The sequence below is a fragment of the Trachurus japonicus genome, chromosome 13 (genome assembly GCF_045865225.1).
Source record: "Trachurus japonicus isolate A0001 chromosome 13, Traja_1.0".
NCBI lineage: Eukaryota > Metazoa > Chordata > Actinopteri > Carangiformes > Carangidae > Trachurus > Trachurus japonicus.
In genome coordinates, this window is record NC_140919.1 from 30,507,956 (window position 1) to 30,521,661 (window position 13,706).

Sequence of the window (13,706 nt, forward strand, 5' to 3'; positions counted from 1 at the left end):
ATCATATTACATTAAATCAGCCTCATTAAAATCTCATGAAACGTTAAGTAAGGTGAAAATGAATGTATATAACATGCTGTATATGGAGATGAGCAGAACATATGCCCATATTAAATAAGCTGTGCAATATTGATGCTAAAATCTACAACACTATGAAAATATATTTAAGGCAATACAGAATATACCATTTTAGATAAAACAAAACACAGAAAATAAACACAAAATATTCCCTTTATTTTTTTTCTACCTTAAGACTACACAGGGTCACCGATGTAGCTCTAAGAGGTATCTACATTTGCATTTTATTTACAGCTTACTTTGATGTCTTCATATTTACATAGTCAAAGAGAAGCGCTAAAAACACAGTGTTGAGAACAAACCCAAACTCAAAATGAGTCCAAAACTTTAGAAAAAGATACAGTCTTATGACGCAACAGTTCTCAGTGCAATATTCCACAATGCAAATATCCTTCATTCATATTATGCTGAACATACATTTTTTTTTTGGAAACAAAACATCATCACTGAATCAACCAACAGCAGAGGAAAAAAAAACAACAACCGTGTACTGTTTGCTTTAACGTTTGTACAGATTGAGACACTCAATCATGCTCCCACCACCCCTACACACACAAACAAGTTCATATGTCTGATGGAAAAAACGATAAGAAGGTCAATAGTGTGCAGTGGCTTGGCATAGTTCAGAAAGTACCACAAGTCAAATCAATTTCACAATTTCCAAAATAGTCTCGAGTCCTCTTGAGTTTTCACATAATGATGGTTTTGAATGCGCAGATGTAAATTGTCCTTTGCAGTCTCCACTGAGGTGGGTGGGTAGTAGGTAGGGGGAGGGAGGGGGGGGGGGTCGGCTATACGGGAGCTAGAATGTGTCCACGGGTTATTTCCAAGGTTGGCGTGTATAGATGACCTTTAGTCTGTAAACAGGAACTAGTACATCTGCAGGTCTAATGCATTTCAGCCAGCCATGGGACCAAGTGGAGCCCTATTCTGGGGTATGAAAGCACTTTTCGATGCTGACCTGCAGACAGCCCTTAGGGCAAAGGCAATTTGTATCTTTCATCTCACCCACAATACAATGTGAAGCCTATCTATTTCAACAGACCATATGTTAATGTAGTATATATCACTGACGAGACTGGATCCTTTATCCATCTTTATACTCTCACTTATTAAAAATATTTTCATCCCAAACTTTTAACAGACTGGACAGACTGGTGGTGAGGAATACTGACTTAATCTCCATGATGAACAAACACTGCCTTTCATATGCAATTGAGATCAGTAAAATGTAGCTGGTCTAATAAAAAACACAGTAATTGATGTAACTAAACCACCTTTCATAGTTTATTCCATGTGTTGAAACACCCTTAAGTATTGTTCAAGTACAACAATTAACAATAAAAGGGACAATAGTTCACATTTTTTTTAAATTCACATTTGTTATACTGTTAATTCATATAGCTATTTATAAAACAAAACTAAAATGTAATTCAAAAACCATTCCTGTAAAATACCTTTTGTTGTTTAATACACACATTAATTCCACAGTATTTTTGTTGGCTCCTCACTATTTTCATAATTGAGTTGTTTGACCACAGTCAAATAAAAAGGACAATTTATTCTATGTTTTTAATTTTCTTCCTTGGATAAAAAAACAATCCAGTTAAAGAAAATGCACACAAAATTAAAAAAAAAAAAAAAAGTGACCTCATATCCCTTTGTTGGCTTTACCATACAACTGAAGCATGATTAAGCAGTTTTGCTAATTTCGTATTTCATATAAGGAAGGCCATCAACATGCACTGTCAGGGTGCACTGGAGCCTTCTGAGCTAAGACCACAGATGAGCATCAAGCCTCCTGTTAAAAAATTACAAGACATCAAACAAATGAAGGTGCCCTGACAAGTACAGCTAGTGTTTTGATGAAGGGCTCTACCGCCAACAGAAATCTCTCTCATTATTTATGGATGACTGGGGCTATGAGGGTTTCAAGTATAAAAAAGAAGTGATTAAAAGAGAAGGAATCTCCTTGGCTGAGGCGCAGAAAAGGCAGAATGGAGCAAGCTTGTGAATAACAATCTGCAAGTCTGGCAGCAGAGTGAACCACTGAACATAATGCATTACCAATACTCCTCTTGGATTCCTTTGAACAGAATCACCAACAGGGACGAGGAAATGGAGTCACAAAAATAAGTCACAGACATCGCAAATTTTCATCCTCTAGCAGCCGCACTTGAAGGGCAAAGACTGTTAAAGAATCTTCAAAAGGAGAAGGGCACTCTTCTATTAATACAGTGCAACTGATTGCAACCATGTTTTTTCTTCTTTACAGTATATTAAAAACCAAGTTGAGCACAGTCAAAACAAAAAAAAAAGTGGTCATGTACACAACTGTCTTTGGCAAGAAGTCCCATGTCCTACATCTGAGTCTGTCGCTGCAGAGCCTCGTGTTCATGTCACCTTCGGCCCATTTCGCTCTGTCTCATGAAATGAATGTTGTTGACACTGTCTGCCAGCTCAGGGTATTGGTCAACTGAAACCACGTAGTATCCGTCGTAGCCCTGCACCTTCCCTGAGCCCAGGAGTTGTTGTTTCTCTCCCTCAGTCCAGGTCCGCGAACCCTCCTCTCCGTCCCTCAGTCTCTGGCGCTCCCGGGCCCAGGCCTGGGCGACGGCCCTCTGCCGGGCCAGCTCCAGCACGCGAACTTTCTCCTCGTCCACGCTGCTGCCGTAACGTGTGTTCAGACACAGGGCGCCATATTGTAGCAGAATGTCAGTAATGCGCCTAGTCCTGCCATTGAGCACCGTGTTGACCTGAGACACCGTCACGTTGACGCCGGTCTCCAGCGTGCGGCGGCCCACCGTCATGCCGATGAGGGCCAGGTCTCCCTCCACGGAGCCCAGTTTGACAAAGTAGTGGGTGTCTATTCCCGCCACGGTGAAGTGGAGGTCCTCGAGGTAGAAGGCGTCGTTCAGAACGGCGGCCATCCGACGCCCGTCCTCGTTTGCCAAACTGATGATGTCGGTGCTGATGCGACCATCTCGTATGGCGAACTTCACCCCCTTCCCGAAGATGGAGCCACCAGAAGCGAAGATTTTCTTGCTCTCGCCTTGAGGACATCCGGCACTTTTGGCTCTGTAGATCTGGCCAAAACGCTCCAGCTTCACAAAGGCCTTCAGCTGCCTCTGAACCTCACACTGAACACCCAGCAAGGACTGCAAAACAAAGACAACACCATTCAGTCACACAGCATCTATACACACAGTAAAGTATCCTTCATTTGTTCTCGGAAAAAGAAATGGATTTGCACGTAATTACTTTGTCGCTTGTTTGAAGACATTTCACTAGATATTTACCAGATATTCATTTTTGATTGCCTCACACCTTTGTTATAACCTCTCTGCTCATCCTGCTGTGAATGGGGACTAAGCAGGAGTGTTTGCTTTAAGATGCACCTGTTTTGTTTTTTTTTTCAAAAAGGAGATTCCTACTGCTTCATTTAACACTTCAAACATTTTAAATTCAGCACTAAGCCTTTCTTTTTTGTATGACTGAATGAGAACGACTCAACACCTTTTGTGGAAAGTGTATTAATGTGACAGAAATCAAAATAAATAATAACTCAAAGATGTACACAAATGCTCGCACACAGTATGTATAGAAATATGCCTATGTATGTGTGTACAGCCATTACACGTGTACATAAATAATGATGTAATTACATCCATTATCAATGGCAAAGTACAAATTCATGATAACTTGCAGCTGTGAACGCATCACACAGTCAAGGTAGGGGCAGAGATGTTTCTCAGCAAATGCAAATCTCTCTGATTATTTGTGACAAGCATGATATTTTGAAAAAGGGTGAAATTACTGTCTTCTGACAGCCATGCTGTGCTAAATATGAAACAGGAATCTGCTGGTAACTAGTATGTATATCTCATTCCTTAAGGGACCAAAGCTTTGTATAGATACCACATTCCCATCAGGCAAAATTACTCCTTCGTCCTAATAGTACATGACAAGAGCACTCCTCAGGAAGAAAGAGAGATATTAAAATGAAGGAAGTGAGATGAAATGGAAGCTGGTCAACACACAGCGAGACAGTCGCCTCAACAGATCTGAGCGGCGACAAAAAGGCCCCTTAAACACTACGTCTTCATGCCATCGCCCAAGATAAGAGGCTGTGAGCGTCCTGAGGAGTTTTTGTCAACCAGTCACATTCAAAGTCTTCCTGACAGTTTCTTATTCTGTTTCTCTGGGCCTCCACAGGCTACACAGGCTACAGGCTGGGGGACTGGGTGGGGTGGAGTCAGAAATGTGGAGCGGTGACCGGCATATCTGCCCACACTTTGATCTGACACGGCATCAGATCCCACATGAAGGAGGAAACATATGACAGGGAGGGGGCAGCTGTGCTGTTGGGCCCCTCAGGAGTGATGGCCTGGGGGGGCACTTCACACCATGCCACTTCGTGTTTGTTTACCGTGCCAACAGTGTGACCCGGTCAGCTGTCCCAGGGGCACGAGGAGGAAAGGGGGCGATGTCCTCCACTTTACTGCAACAGCCTCCTGGGACACCCCCAGAGAGGCATCATTCACATCGCATGGGGTGGAATCAGCCTCCAGCAAAAGCCAGAATGAGAGATCAAGTCTTGTGCTGCACAAACCTCATCTGTCTGGCCCCTCACGGCATTTTTCAATCTGGGTGCGGATTCAGTGGCATGGCAAAATAGGGGCTTAAATGAAAAGAGATAGAAAGGCAGGCATACTTTCCCCCCCATATAAAATAAAGTGCCAAGTGCACAGGACATATACCATGTGTAGTTTTAAAGCTATATTTATGCTTCAAAGAACCCTACATTTAATTAGGTTGGCCTGACCATCTGCAGCGAGGATCAACATGGCATTAACCAGCTCTGAACACCATTTCTGAAGCCGCAGCTCCAGATAAGAATATCACGCCTGGCCTCGTACAAGGGGTAAAGACTAATTATCTCAATCTATCCTTACACATCATACAACGTACAGTGTACTGTAAACGACGTAAATGAGAGAAGGAGGAGCTCCCAGGCAAACATGAGCAACGCCTTCAAATCTAGGCTTAGTTTTCTATTTAAAGCTTCCATTACAGGAGTTTTTAGAGATTTCATAGACGTTATTGAACATACACTTCAAAGGCTGGGTGAGCAGATATAGAAACAGCTTTCAATGGTAATATCACTCAAATGGATCTACCTCTCCTTAGTGTTTCAGGGTGAAGCAGAATATAGATTCATATATGACTCATTTCCTTTCAACATACAAAGTGCTTGAAAAAAACAACAACCTAAAGACTTGTTTTGCCGTAGAGAAGATCTTTAACCTCTACAGTGGGTGATTACCTTGGATGTTTAATAATTTATTCTGTATTTTTTCTTATATAAAAAAACACTGATGTCTGAGGTGAGTGATGATTTGAGGATTGCAACTGCATAACTGAAAAAAAGAGAGCGTTGCATTTATTCTTTCTAATCTACGAAACCATTCCATCATATCTGCACTCAAATATTTGAAATGGAAATTGCTGGGATGTCTTTGGATTAAATTAGATATTTTCTCTGTTGCAGCTCCTTTGTGAATGGGTACCTTGAGTTCAGAGATTCTCTGTGGAGCGTCAGGCACAAGCAGCATGCATGAGTCAGACCTTGGGGGCTTTGACAGAAACCCTCCCAAAGCGGTCAGTGCTACATGATGTGAGATCTCTACTAAAATAACTTTACACTCACACAGCATATGGTGAGGAATTTATGAAATCAAGGGAAATCAAAATGTGAAACCTGAGGTACACATATATTAATGTTTGGGATTTAATTTTAAATGTTTTAAATCCTCAAGTGTTAAAGGGACAACGAGGAGTTTTGGAAAAGCGAAGTGTTTTCACACTACATTTATGAGCCTCCGTGCGCACCGTAGAATTCTTCGACCGGCACAAGACAGACTCATGTTTTCATTCATCAAGAATTAAAGTCAGAGGTTCAAAGAGGTTCAGTTACCGTCGTAGTCCCGACCATAAACGGAAATACGGCGGCGTTATTCTCATGAGCGACGCGAAACCGAAAGTAAGGAAACGCTGGTCGGCTCGCCCAGCATTTCCACCATTAATTAAAATAACAAAATAACGATAGAGACAAAACAATATATTTATCGAAAATGGAGCCATTAACAAGTGTGGGTAGCGTAGATTCATCCACATTAACGTGAGAGTTTTTTTATAGCCAAATAGAAACTCCTCGTTGTCCCTTTAAAAGATGAAATTCCTCTTCTTAGTACCGCAGGACCTCTTAATACACGCTTCTTTCTCTGTTTAATATGCCAGGTTGGTTTGCCTGCTTAATATGGTTGGTTGGTCAGACCAGAGGTCACAGACTGAGATAACCTTGTATTGTATCATCCCAAAAGCTTTTAGGTTTACAAATAGATGAGGAAACTTTTTTCTTTTTTTTTAACAACAAATACTCTCTGTGTCGAGGTGGCAGCCAGAGTGTCACTCTACATGAATCTGACCTCCTGAAGGGTGCCATTCACTAGTCTGGCTGTAACCAAACCCAAGACAACAACAGAGGCCTGTTCAATAATTCAGGTGAGTTGGAGGTAACTTAAAAGGCCTGATAAACGTGGGAATCAGAGCATGTCTACTACTTCTCAGACCTTGGCTAACGGTGTAAGACTGAGATGAAATCAATGGCCAGTGGTGGAGGGAATGGAGAGTGAATTTCCCTAATGGCAGGACAATTACAAGAGCTGTTTAGCCTGAACCCGTTGGGTTGAGGACGAGGGGCAGAGACCTGGCTCACTGGGCCGTGTTTTGGCCTGATAGTTGGCAGCTCCTCTGGGAGTCTGGCTACACAGAGCATGTCTATTTGCTAATGATGTTGGCAGGGGGATGGAAGAGGGTGATCTGTGGTGGGGTGAAAAGTGGGATAAGTGAGGGCCTCTGGTTTACCTTTGTGCTATCCCACTCCTGCGTCTTGATCTGGGTGCTGACTAACTCGTAGGACGGCTCCATGGTCTCCGTGTTGGGTTTTCGATAACCAGGGATGACGTTGTAAAGCTGGAAGCCGAAGGTCACCAACCAGCTGTGCACATCTGCAAAAGAGGGATCAAAATAATGAAACGGTGACACGCACGTCCTTTTGTGCTAATTGACAAAATAATTTTCAGCTGTCGAGGGCTCACAAAGAACACTAACACTATTGTTTAGTTGTAACAGATGAGATTCTGCAGTCGAGTGGCTGTCTCCTTGAAACACCCCTCGCTCGGTCTGAGCTCTTTATTTGTTTGTGGAAGTGGACATGCTATAATAAACACTCGAGATGGTGTCAATGATTCCTGCCCACTCCTGCAGGTGCCACACTAATGACACACAGCTGGGGCCCAGACCCGCCAAGTGACATCCGAGAGTGTCTGCTGTGCTGATAATTACATACTGTAACTTCATGTCATTTTCGAAGCCGCTGAAAACCTCAACCCGAGATATTGTGAAGACTCAGCGGGTTTTGCTGCCATAATTTCTTTTTGTAATGAGATGCTAAAAAAGAGGAAAAGTAAAGTGTGTGGGATCTAAATCCATGCATTCATGACAACGTGGTTAATCTAAAGGCAGCCACTCCTGCTGTGGATGTACTGTAGGTGCTGCTGCTGCTGCTATTCCTGTGATAAGCTGTCATTAATTCTGCAAATCACAAAGAAGGCATGAGACATGACTGTTAGCGGAGCAGGTTCAATCGCAGCCATTTGTTTCTTGCCTCTTTCAATGTGTTTGTTATGGACAGCAGAAACATTGCTGTGACACTTGGGGGGCAAGTTTGTCACAGACTGGCACTGCCATATTGTTGCACTTGACAAAGCTTTTTTAAATAAGAATTTGTTTGAGGACAATGAAAGGACCCTGGTAATTTAGTGAAAGGGATGGAAATGTCAGCGCCATCAATCACAATTGAGGCGGACCCACTACAGTATATCTAACAGTCTACTTAGCATTCTAATGCCAGTCAGCTGCTAATGGTGGACTGTGAAGCTGAATGCCTTTCTGTTTGGCAGACGGCTAAATGGCTTTGTTGATCAGAGACCAGTAGAAGGATCTACGACCTGAACAAAAAGTGACGTTGCCTCTCAATATTGTCTATGGGGTTAATGAATGAGAGATTAACAGGTAGAAATTGTCTTATTTTACTGCCAACATAAGTGTTATTGAGCAAATATGATGCATAATGATTGAATAAAGAGAATTATATCTTCCACCTGTGAATGAGATCTGGCTGAGGCCTTTTGGTTTAACCACAGTGAATATCCTTCACAATGCCATTTAACTTCCAGCCAAAGAGGCTGATACAACTGGCCCTGGCGAAGGTTTCTAAGGACTATTGTGCGCTCCTTCTCCACTGGGGTGCTTTCACTGCCATTTACCTCCTCCCCACCACAAAGCAACACGGACCGATGTGATATTTTCTGGGAAGGAACCTGAGTGTTGAGCAACAGAGGGGGGTTTGCAGTACAGCATTGTTCCCTTTGAGCACTTTCAAAACGATAGCCACTGGGCACATGGGCAAGCACATATGTGAGCATGCACAGTAACATGCACAAACCACACACACATATGCCAGAGTAGGAAAAAAAAAACCCTCAACATCCCAGCATGAAAGCTCTTAAAACCTTTCTAACACACTAATCTTGGCAGAGTCTGTTCCTCCAGTTGTGGCTTGCTGTTAAAAATAAAAACACAAATTCAAATTTGACATTAAAAACCTGAAGTGAATCCAGTTTCCTGAACTGCGAGCAATAGCAGCTTCACATGGGCTCTCTCCTCCCCCTCCACACATGTAATTTTAGCAGCATAAAAAAATGATATGCATTATTGATTGCACCACTGAGACTCACTTAACATCTGCCAACTGCTATTTATATATGTACAGTTACTTACCCGTAAACTGTTAGAAGAACTGTATTATTTCATTGCTGCTTCCCAAGTTCTTTGATATATATTTGTGAGGAGAACATCAGAGAAAATGTTGCCTGAGTATCACGTAGATATAGCCCAAAAACATGAAATGTGATCTTGACCAGTGTGTTTGCTTTTTGCTTTGGAGAGGATTGCAGCTGTGGCTTGATAGATTTCTATGAATATAGATTATTGTGTAACGCAAATACATTAACATTTTCCACTGATGACTCAGGCCAGTGTAACTACTCTGAAACCAAAGAACTGGATTAAAATGGAGAAAAAAAAAAAGTATCTGTGTAAGACATTATGTGAACTTACCAGTCATGTAGCACTTTATCTCCTCATTGTTGCTGAGAGGATTGTTATTCTTGAACATGTACAAGTTGAATGGCACAATGTGGTTGCTGTTGAGACGTTTCCAGATGTCATGGTTGGGTGTCGTCCAGCGGCCAGCGAGGACGTCATAGTCTCGTCTACCCATGTGGACCAGTCTGCTGAGCGGCTCGTACAGGCCGCCCTGGTAGCCAATTATGAGCTGGAAGCTGGGGTTAGTGTCGAGATAAACCTCTCCAAAGGCTGTGTGGAGGACCTGCTTGATCATGAGGCCTGAGCCACTGAACACAGCCAGAGGGGTGCCTATGTTATCGCAGGCCACATAAAACTCATCCCCGCTGCTTAGCTCCATGGCAAACAGGTGTCCCTGCAGGTCATAGTACAGAGATGTGATCTCGGAGCTGGAGTGGTTGTACATATGGGTGACTCGAGTGGGACTGGATAAGTCAGCGTAGAAGAACTGCAGGTGGTGGCCCATGCTGCTCCTGCTCGACACCCTCCTGCCCAAGCCATCGTAACGGTATTTGATGCTCCACCCGCTCACTCTATTGTACACCTTGACCAACAGGCCGGCTGAGTTGTAATCAAAGTATTCGTTCCCTCTCTGCTTCAGGAAACCGTCCTCGTCCATCCTGTACTGGACGTCGCCCAAGCGAGTAATGCGGTCTCTGATATCGTAGCGTAGTGGCGTGAGGCGCGCGCTGTTTCCGGGGCTGAGGAGGTGCAAGTTCCCATTCAGGTCATAGCTGTACCTCCACAGGGGCTTGTCGTTGATAGACACTACCTGGAGTTGACCGTCGGCGTCGTACTCGTACGTATATCGTGTGGTGTTGGCATACGGCCCGACTTTTAGCTCCTTCGCCACCACTCGCCCCATGTTGTCATACTGCACCATCATCCAGTACATGAGTGAGCGAAAGATCTCATATTGTACCTCCTTCACCCGGCCGTAGGCATCGAAGTGCTTGGTGTGGGTCATCACTGCCGTGGTGATAATTTGATTTATGTCATAGTAGATTACTCCAAATTTGCCAAACTGCTCGGTTTTACCAGACACGTCGTCATAGCGATACAAGTCGATTGGCAGCGGTGTTTCATTGATGACAGCCTGCATGCTGGTGACACGGAAGCTGTTGTCGTAGACGTAGTCAAACCTGGCGTTGACCATGCCCTCTTCGCTGAATCTGAAAATCTGCCTGTCAATCAGTGGGCCGATCTGACGGTAGCGGATGGTGCAGGTGAAGCCCTCGCTCTGCAGGTTGACTGTTTTCAGCATGCCCGCCACCTCGTCGTAGGAGAAGCCGATGCGTGTGGTGTCATAGAGGATTTCTAGCAGCTTGGAGAGCTTGCCATATTTGTAGATGACCCTGCGGCCTGTGCCCAGGTAGGTGGTCTGCAGTAGCTGTCCGTCCTCACTGTAGTCCTGGAGCACTGAGGCGTTACCTTCGGGGGGCCGGTAGGTGTTTCTGTAGTAACCAATGGAGCGGGAGGTCTCTAGGGTCTGGCGTGCCACGTTGGGCATGGTCACAGAGGAGAGTCGGTCATTTTTATCAAATTCAAAGATATATTGCCTCTGGCTGTAGAGCAGTAGAACCATGGACTGTGACGACAAAAGGAAGCAAACACTCAATGAGTCATTTCAATGACATGGCAGTTCATAAACATTTGGATACTGAAAAAAAATATTACATAACATGAGTTACATAAAACAAAAAAATATTTTTTTAATTGACTGATTCATTCCTCTGGTGTTGTTGCCTAAAAATGTGTAATCTCACTAAGTGTAGGTTGGAGACTGTGCAAGACATCATGCTGGTTTACCACAAAAAGATGAGCAAAATGTCAAAAGCAATAACACCATATTCATGCAAGTCTGAGTCAGTCCAAATCCAATTTCCATCCTGAAAGTGGAGTATTCCTCTGACATTAAGGTTTCCTTGAGAAATTATTTCACAAACATGCTGCTACTTGTTTCGTGTTTGTGGGATCTTTTGATTCAAGCAGCATGAGAGAACTTAACTTATCACAACTCTGCAAATAAAAAAAAATCTATTCTAAATCTATCTATGTACGCCTTGGAATTAAATTATCTCTTTAAATCAGTTCTAAGGCTGTCACATCATGTGGCAGGAACCTCGGCACATAAGTGAAAACTGACTATAGACTATTACAAGCTGCCATTTTCATATAACATGTCTGAGGTGGAGAATCATGGCTCCTCACCTTTTCCCCAACAATTTTACCTTCAATTAGTGAGCAGAAAGTGACATTTCACTCTGTTCTTCTCATCAGAGCTATTTCGGGTTGAACTTTGCTGTCAGACTATGGTTACAGAGTATAACGTCTGTGGTGCACCAGACAGGTTTTAATTACATTTCTGCTGATATCTGTGCTAGAGCCTGATAATGCAGCACAAACACTGCGGGGGTATAGCAAGTTAACTTTTAACTCCAGTTTCAAGATTCTTGTCAAGGGTCTTACACAAACACAACTCAACAATTCATCTGTAAATCATGTCCCTGCTGTCTGATATTAAAGTTTTTTTATCCTAAAACCATTTAACTAATATAACAGCAACAGTTTTTACCTTCTCAAGGTATGTGTAGCTCCAGGATTTACCATCAGCAAATATCTGGGAGGTGATTCTGCCATTCTGGTCATACTCCATGCGCACAGACATGGTGCCTCTCTGAATGCCTGCCACGTGCCCCCCAGAGGAGTAGGTGACATTGACTCCATTCAGACGACTGCTCGGCGCCCACAGAGTGGGTCGTCCGGCGTGGTCGTAGTGGATCCGTAACGTAAACTTCCTGTGGTCATCGTAGACCTTTTCTGTTCTCGTGATTCGATCAAAGTCCAACGACAGTAGGTTCCTGTTATGAACCTACAGGAGAGGAAGCACAGAATTAGAAACATTTAATTTGACCACAGCCGTTCCAGCAAAAGGGAATAAACATGTTGCAGAGGCTGAAATGACGGAGAGGAATCGGTGCATTGCTCCTCAAGGGTGGGACCTAAGGAGCAGAGCTTTAATCACAAAGTGATTATACAGCAGAGGAGCTGTATCTCTGGACTGCAGGAGCCATTGAAGTGATGAAATTATAAGAATTACCATATTTCTTTGTTTGTATAAAAATTCAGCAGAGTCTTAGAGGGAGTATGCCTATTCATGCATGAAACATTAGAGCCACATTGATCATTAAATTCATTTTCACTGCTTACTGAAAAGAATTACCAGGCCAGATGACTCTCATTTTATTTAGCCATTTCCGTAAATTGGAAAAGAGGAGAAAAAAATCAATTCTTCTCCTCTGTTACTCAGAACATTGCTTAAATGACACTTCACATTGCTTGGCTCCTTTGAATGTATGAGACAGCACACGGTGACCCTTGGCTTCACTGTGACCAGAGCAGAATGACACTGCTCTGAACAGTGTCATTGTTATGGCCAGGGCCAGGTCAGCACAGAGACAAATCCACTGCCTCGCTTTACTGAGGAGGCAGCTCCTGTTTCTCAGTCAGCAGAGGTCAGAGAAGAAAAATACATCAAATCAAGAGACACAATGACCTCAGGCTGCAGGTCACAGCAAATCTTAATACAAAGAGTTACTTAAAAAAAAAACATCTGGTTAGGAAAATGTGGTGGAAACGGTCTCGTATATCTTCCCCTCTGATTCTGTGTCATATTCATGGTTGTGTTTTTCCTCAGGTGTGTCACTGTTCAGATTGGTAAAATACTTGGCAAGGCTTAAAAGCATCTTAAAGCTGCCTCTGGCTCCCTTCCAGACACATGCCACAGAGCAGGTCACAGGGGGGCCTGCTGGGAAGCCACACTTTTTCAGTTTCACATTGAGGAGAGCATACTTAGGTCTCTCATCTGTGAAGGGACAATTACACCAGAGGCAATTAAGGTCACTGATACCTAATTGCGAGGATTACTTTACACTAAAAGCAACAGATTTGGGAGGAGAACATTTCCATGAAGGTTTGGAGAATCATAAGCAATCTGAGCCCCAAGACTGGAGGTGGGGTGGGGTGGAGCGGCTGGCTCCTCCAGTCGATTCAGTGGATCTAGGAATAAGAACAGCGCACACACTCTTTGCCCTGTGTTTTACCTTCACTCACTGTCATAACAAGTGTTAGACTTTACTGACAAAAGTGAAATTACTGCACTTTTTGGACATGCGTCTCAAGCTATCTAGATTCTTAAATGTATGTGACTGGATATCAAAGGCTAAGACCCCTCCTGTTCTGGCATTTCCTGAAGCACTGGACAGTGTGTCAGACTCTTTCATAGGCAGCACAGGCCCGTCGCCTGTCCAAAAAGATTGTTTTGAGATTTCTTCCAAAAGAAAATAAGGTGTAAGAGA

The 13,706-nt window shown here is 43.4% G+C and overlaps 1 protein-coding gene across 9 annotated transcripts in view; it reads right to left on the reverse strand.

Moving 5' to 3' along the window:
• Positions 1-213: 213 nt before the first annotated feature.
• The window catches only part of tenm4 (teneurin transmembrane protein 4), a 145,049-nt gene continuing 131,556 nt past the window's right edge, over positions 214-13,706 (reverse strand). For 8 of the 9 annotated variants that reach the window (XM_085795900.1, XM_085795898.1, XM_085795905.1 and 5 more), the window contains 4 exons: positions 11,924-12,220; positions 9,322-10,936; positions 7,006-7,148; positions 214-3,236 (listed from right to left, as the gene is read on the reverse strand). In XM_085795900.1, the coding sequence (XP_085652026.1) occupies positions 2,478-3,236; positions 7,006-7,148; positions 9,322-10,936; positions 11,924-12,220 (2,814 nt within the window). In that variant the 3' untranslated portion in view covers positions 214-2,477. The remainder of the gene's footprint in view (positions 3,237-7,005; positions 7,149-9,321; positions 10,937-11,923; positions 12,221-13,706) is intronic. The other variant, XM_085795907.1, reaches the window with a different exon arrangement.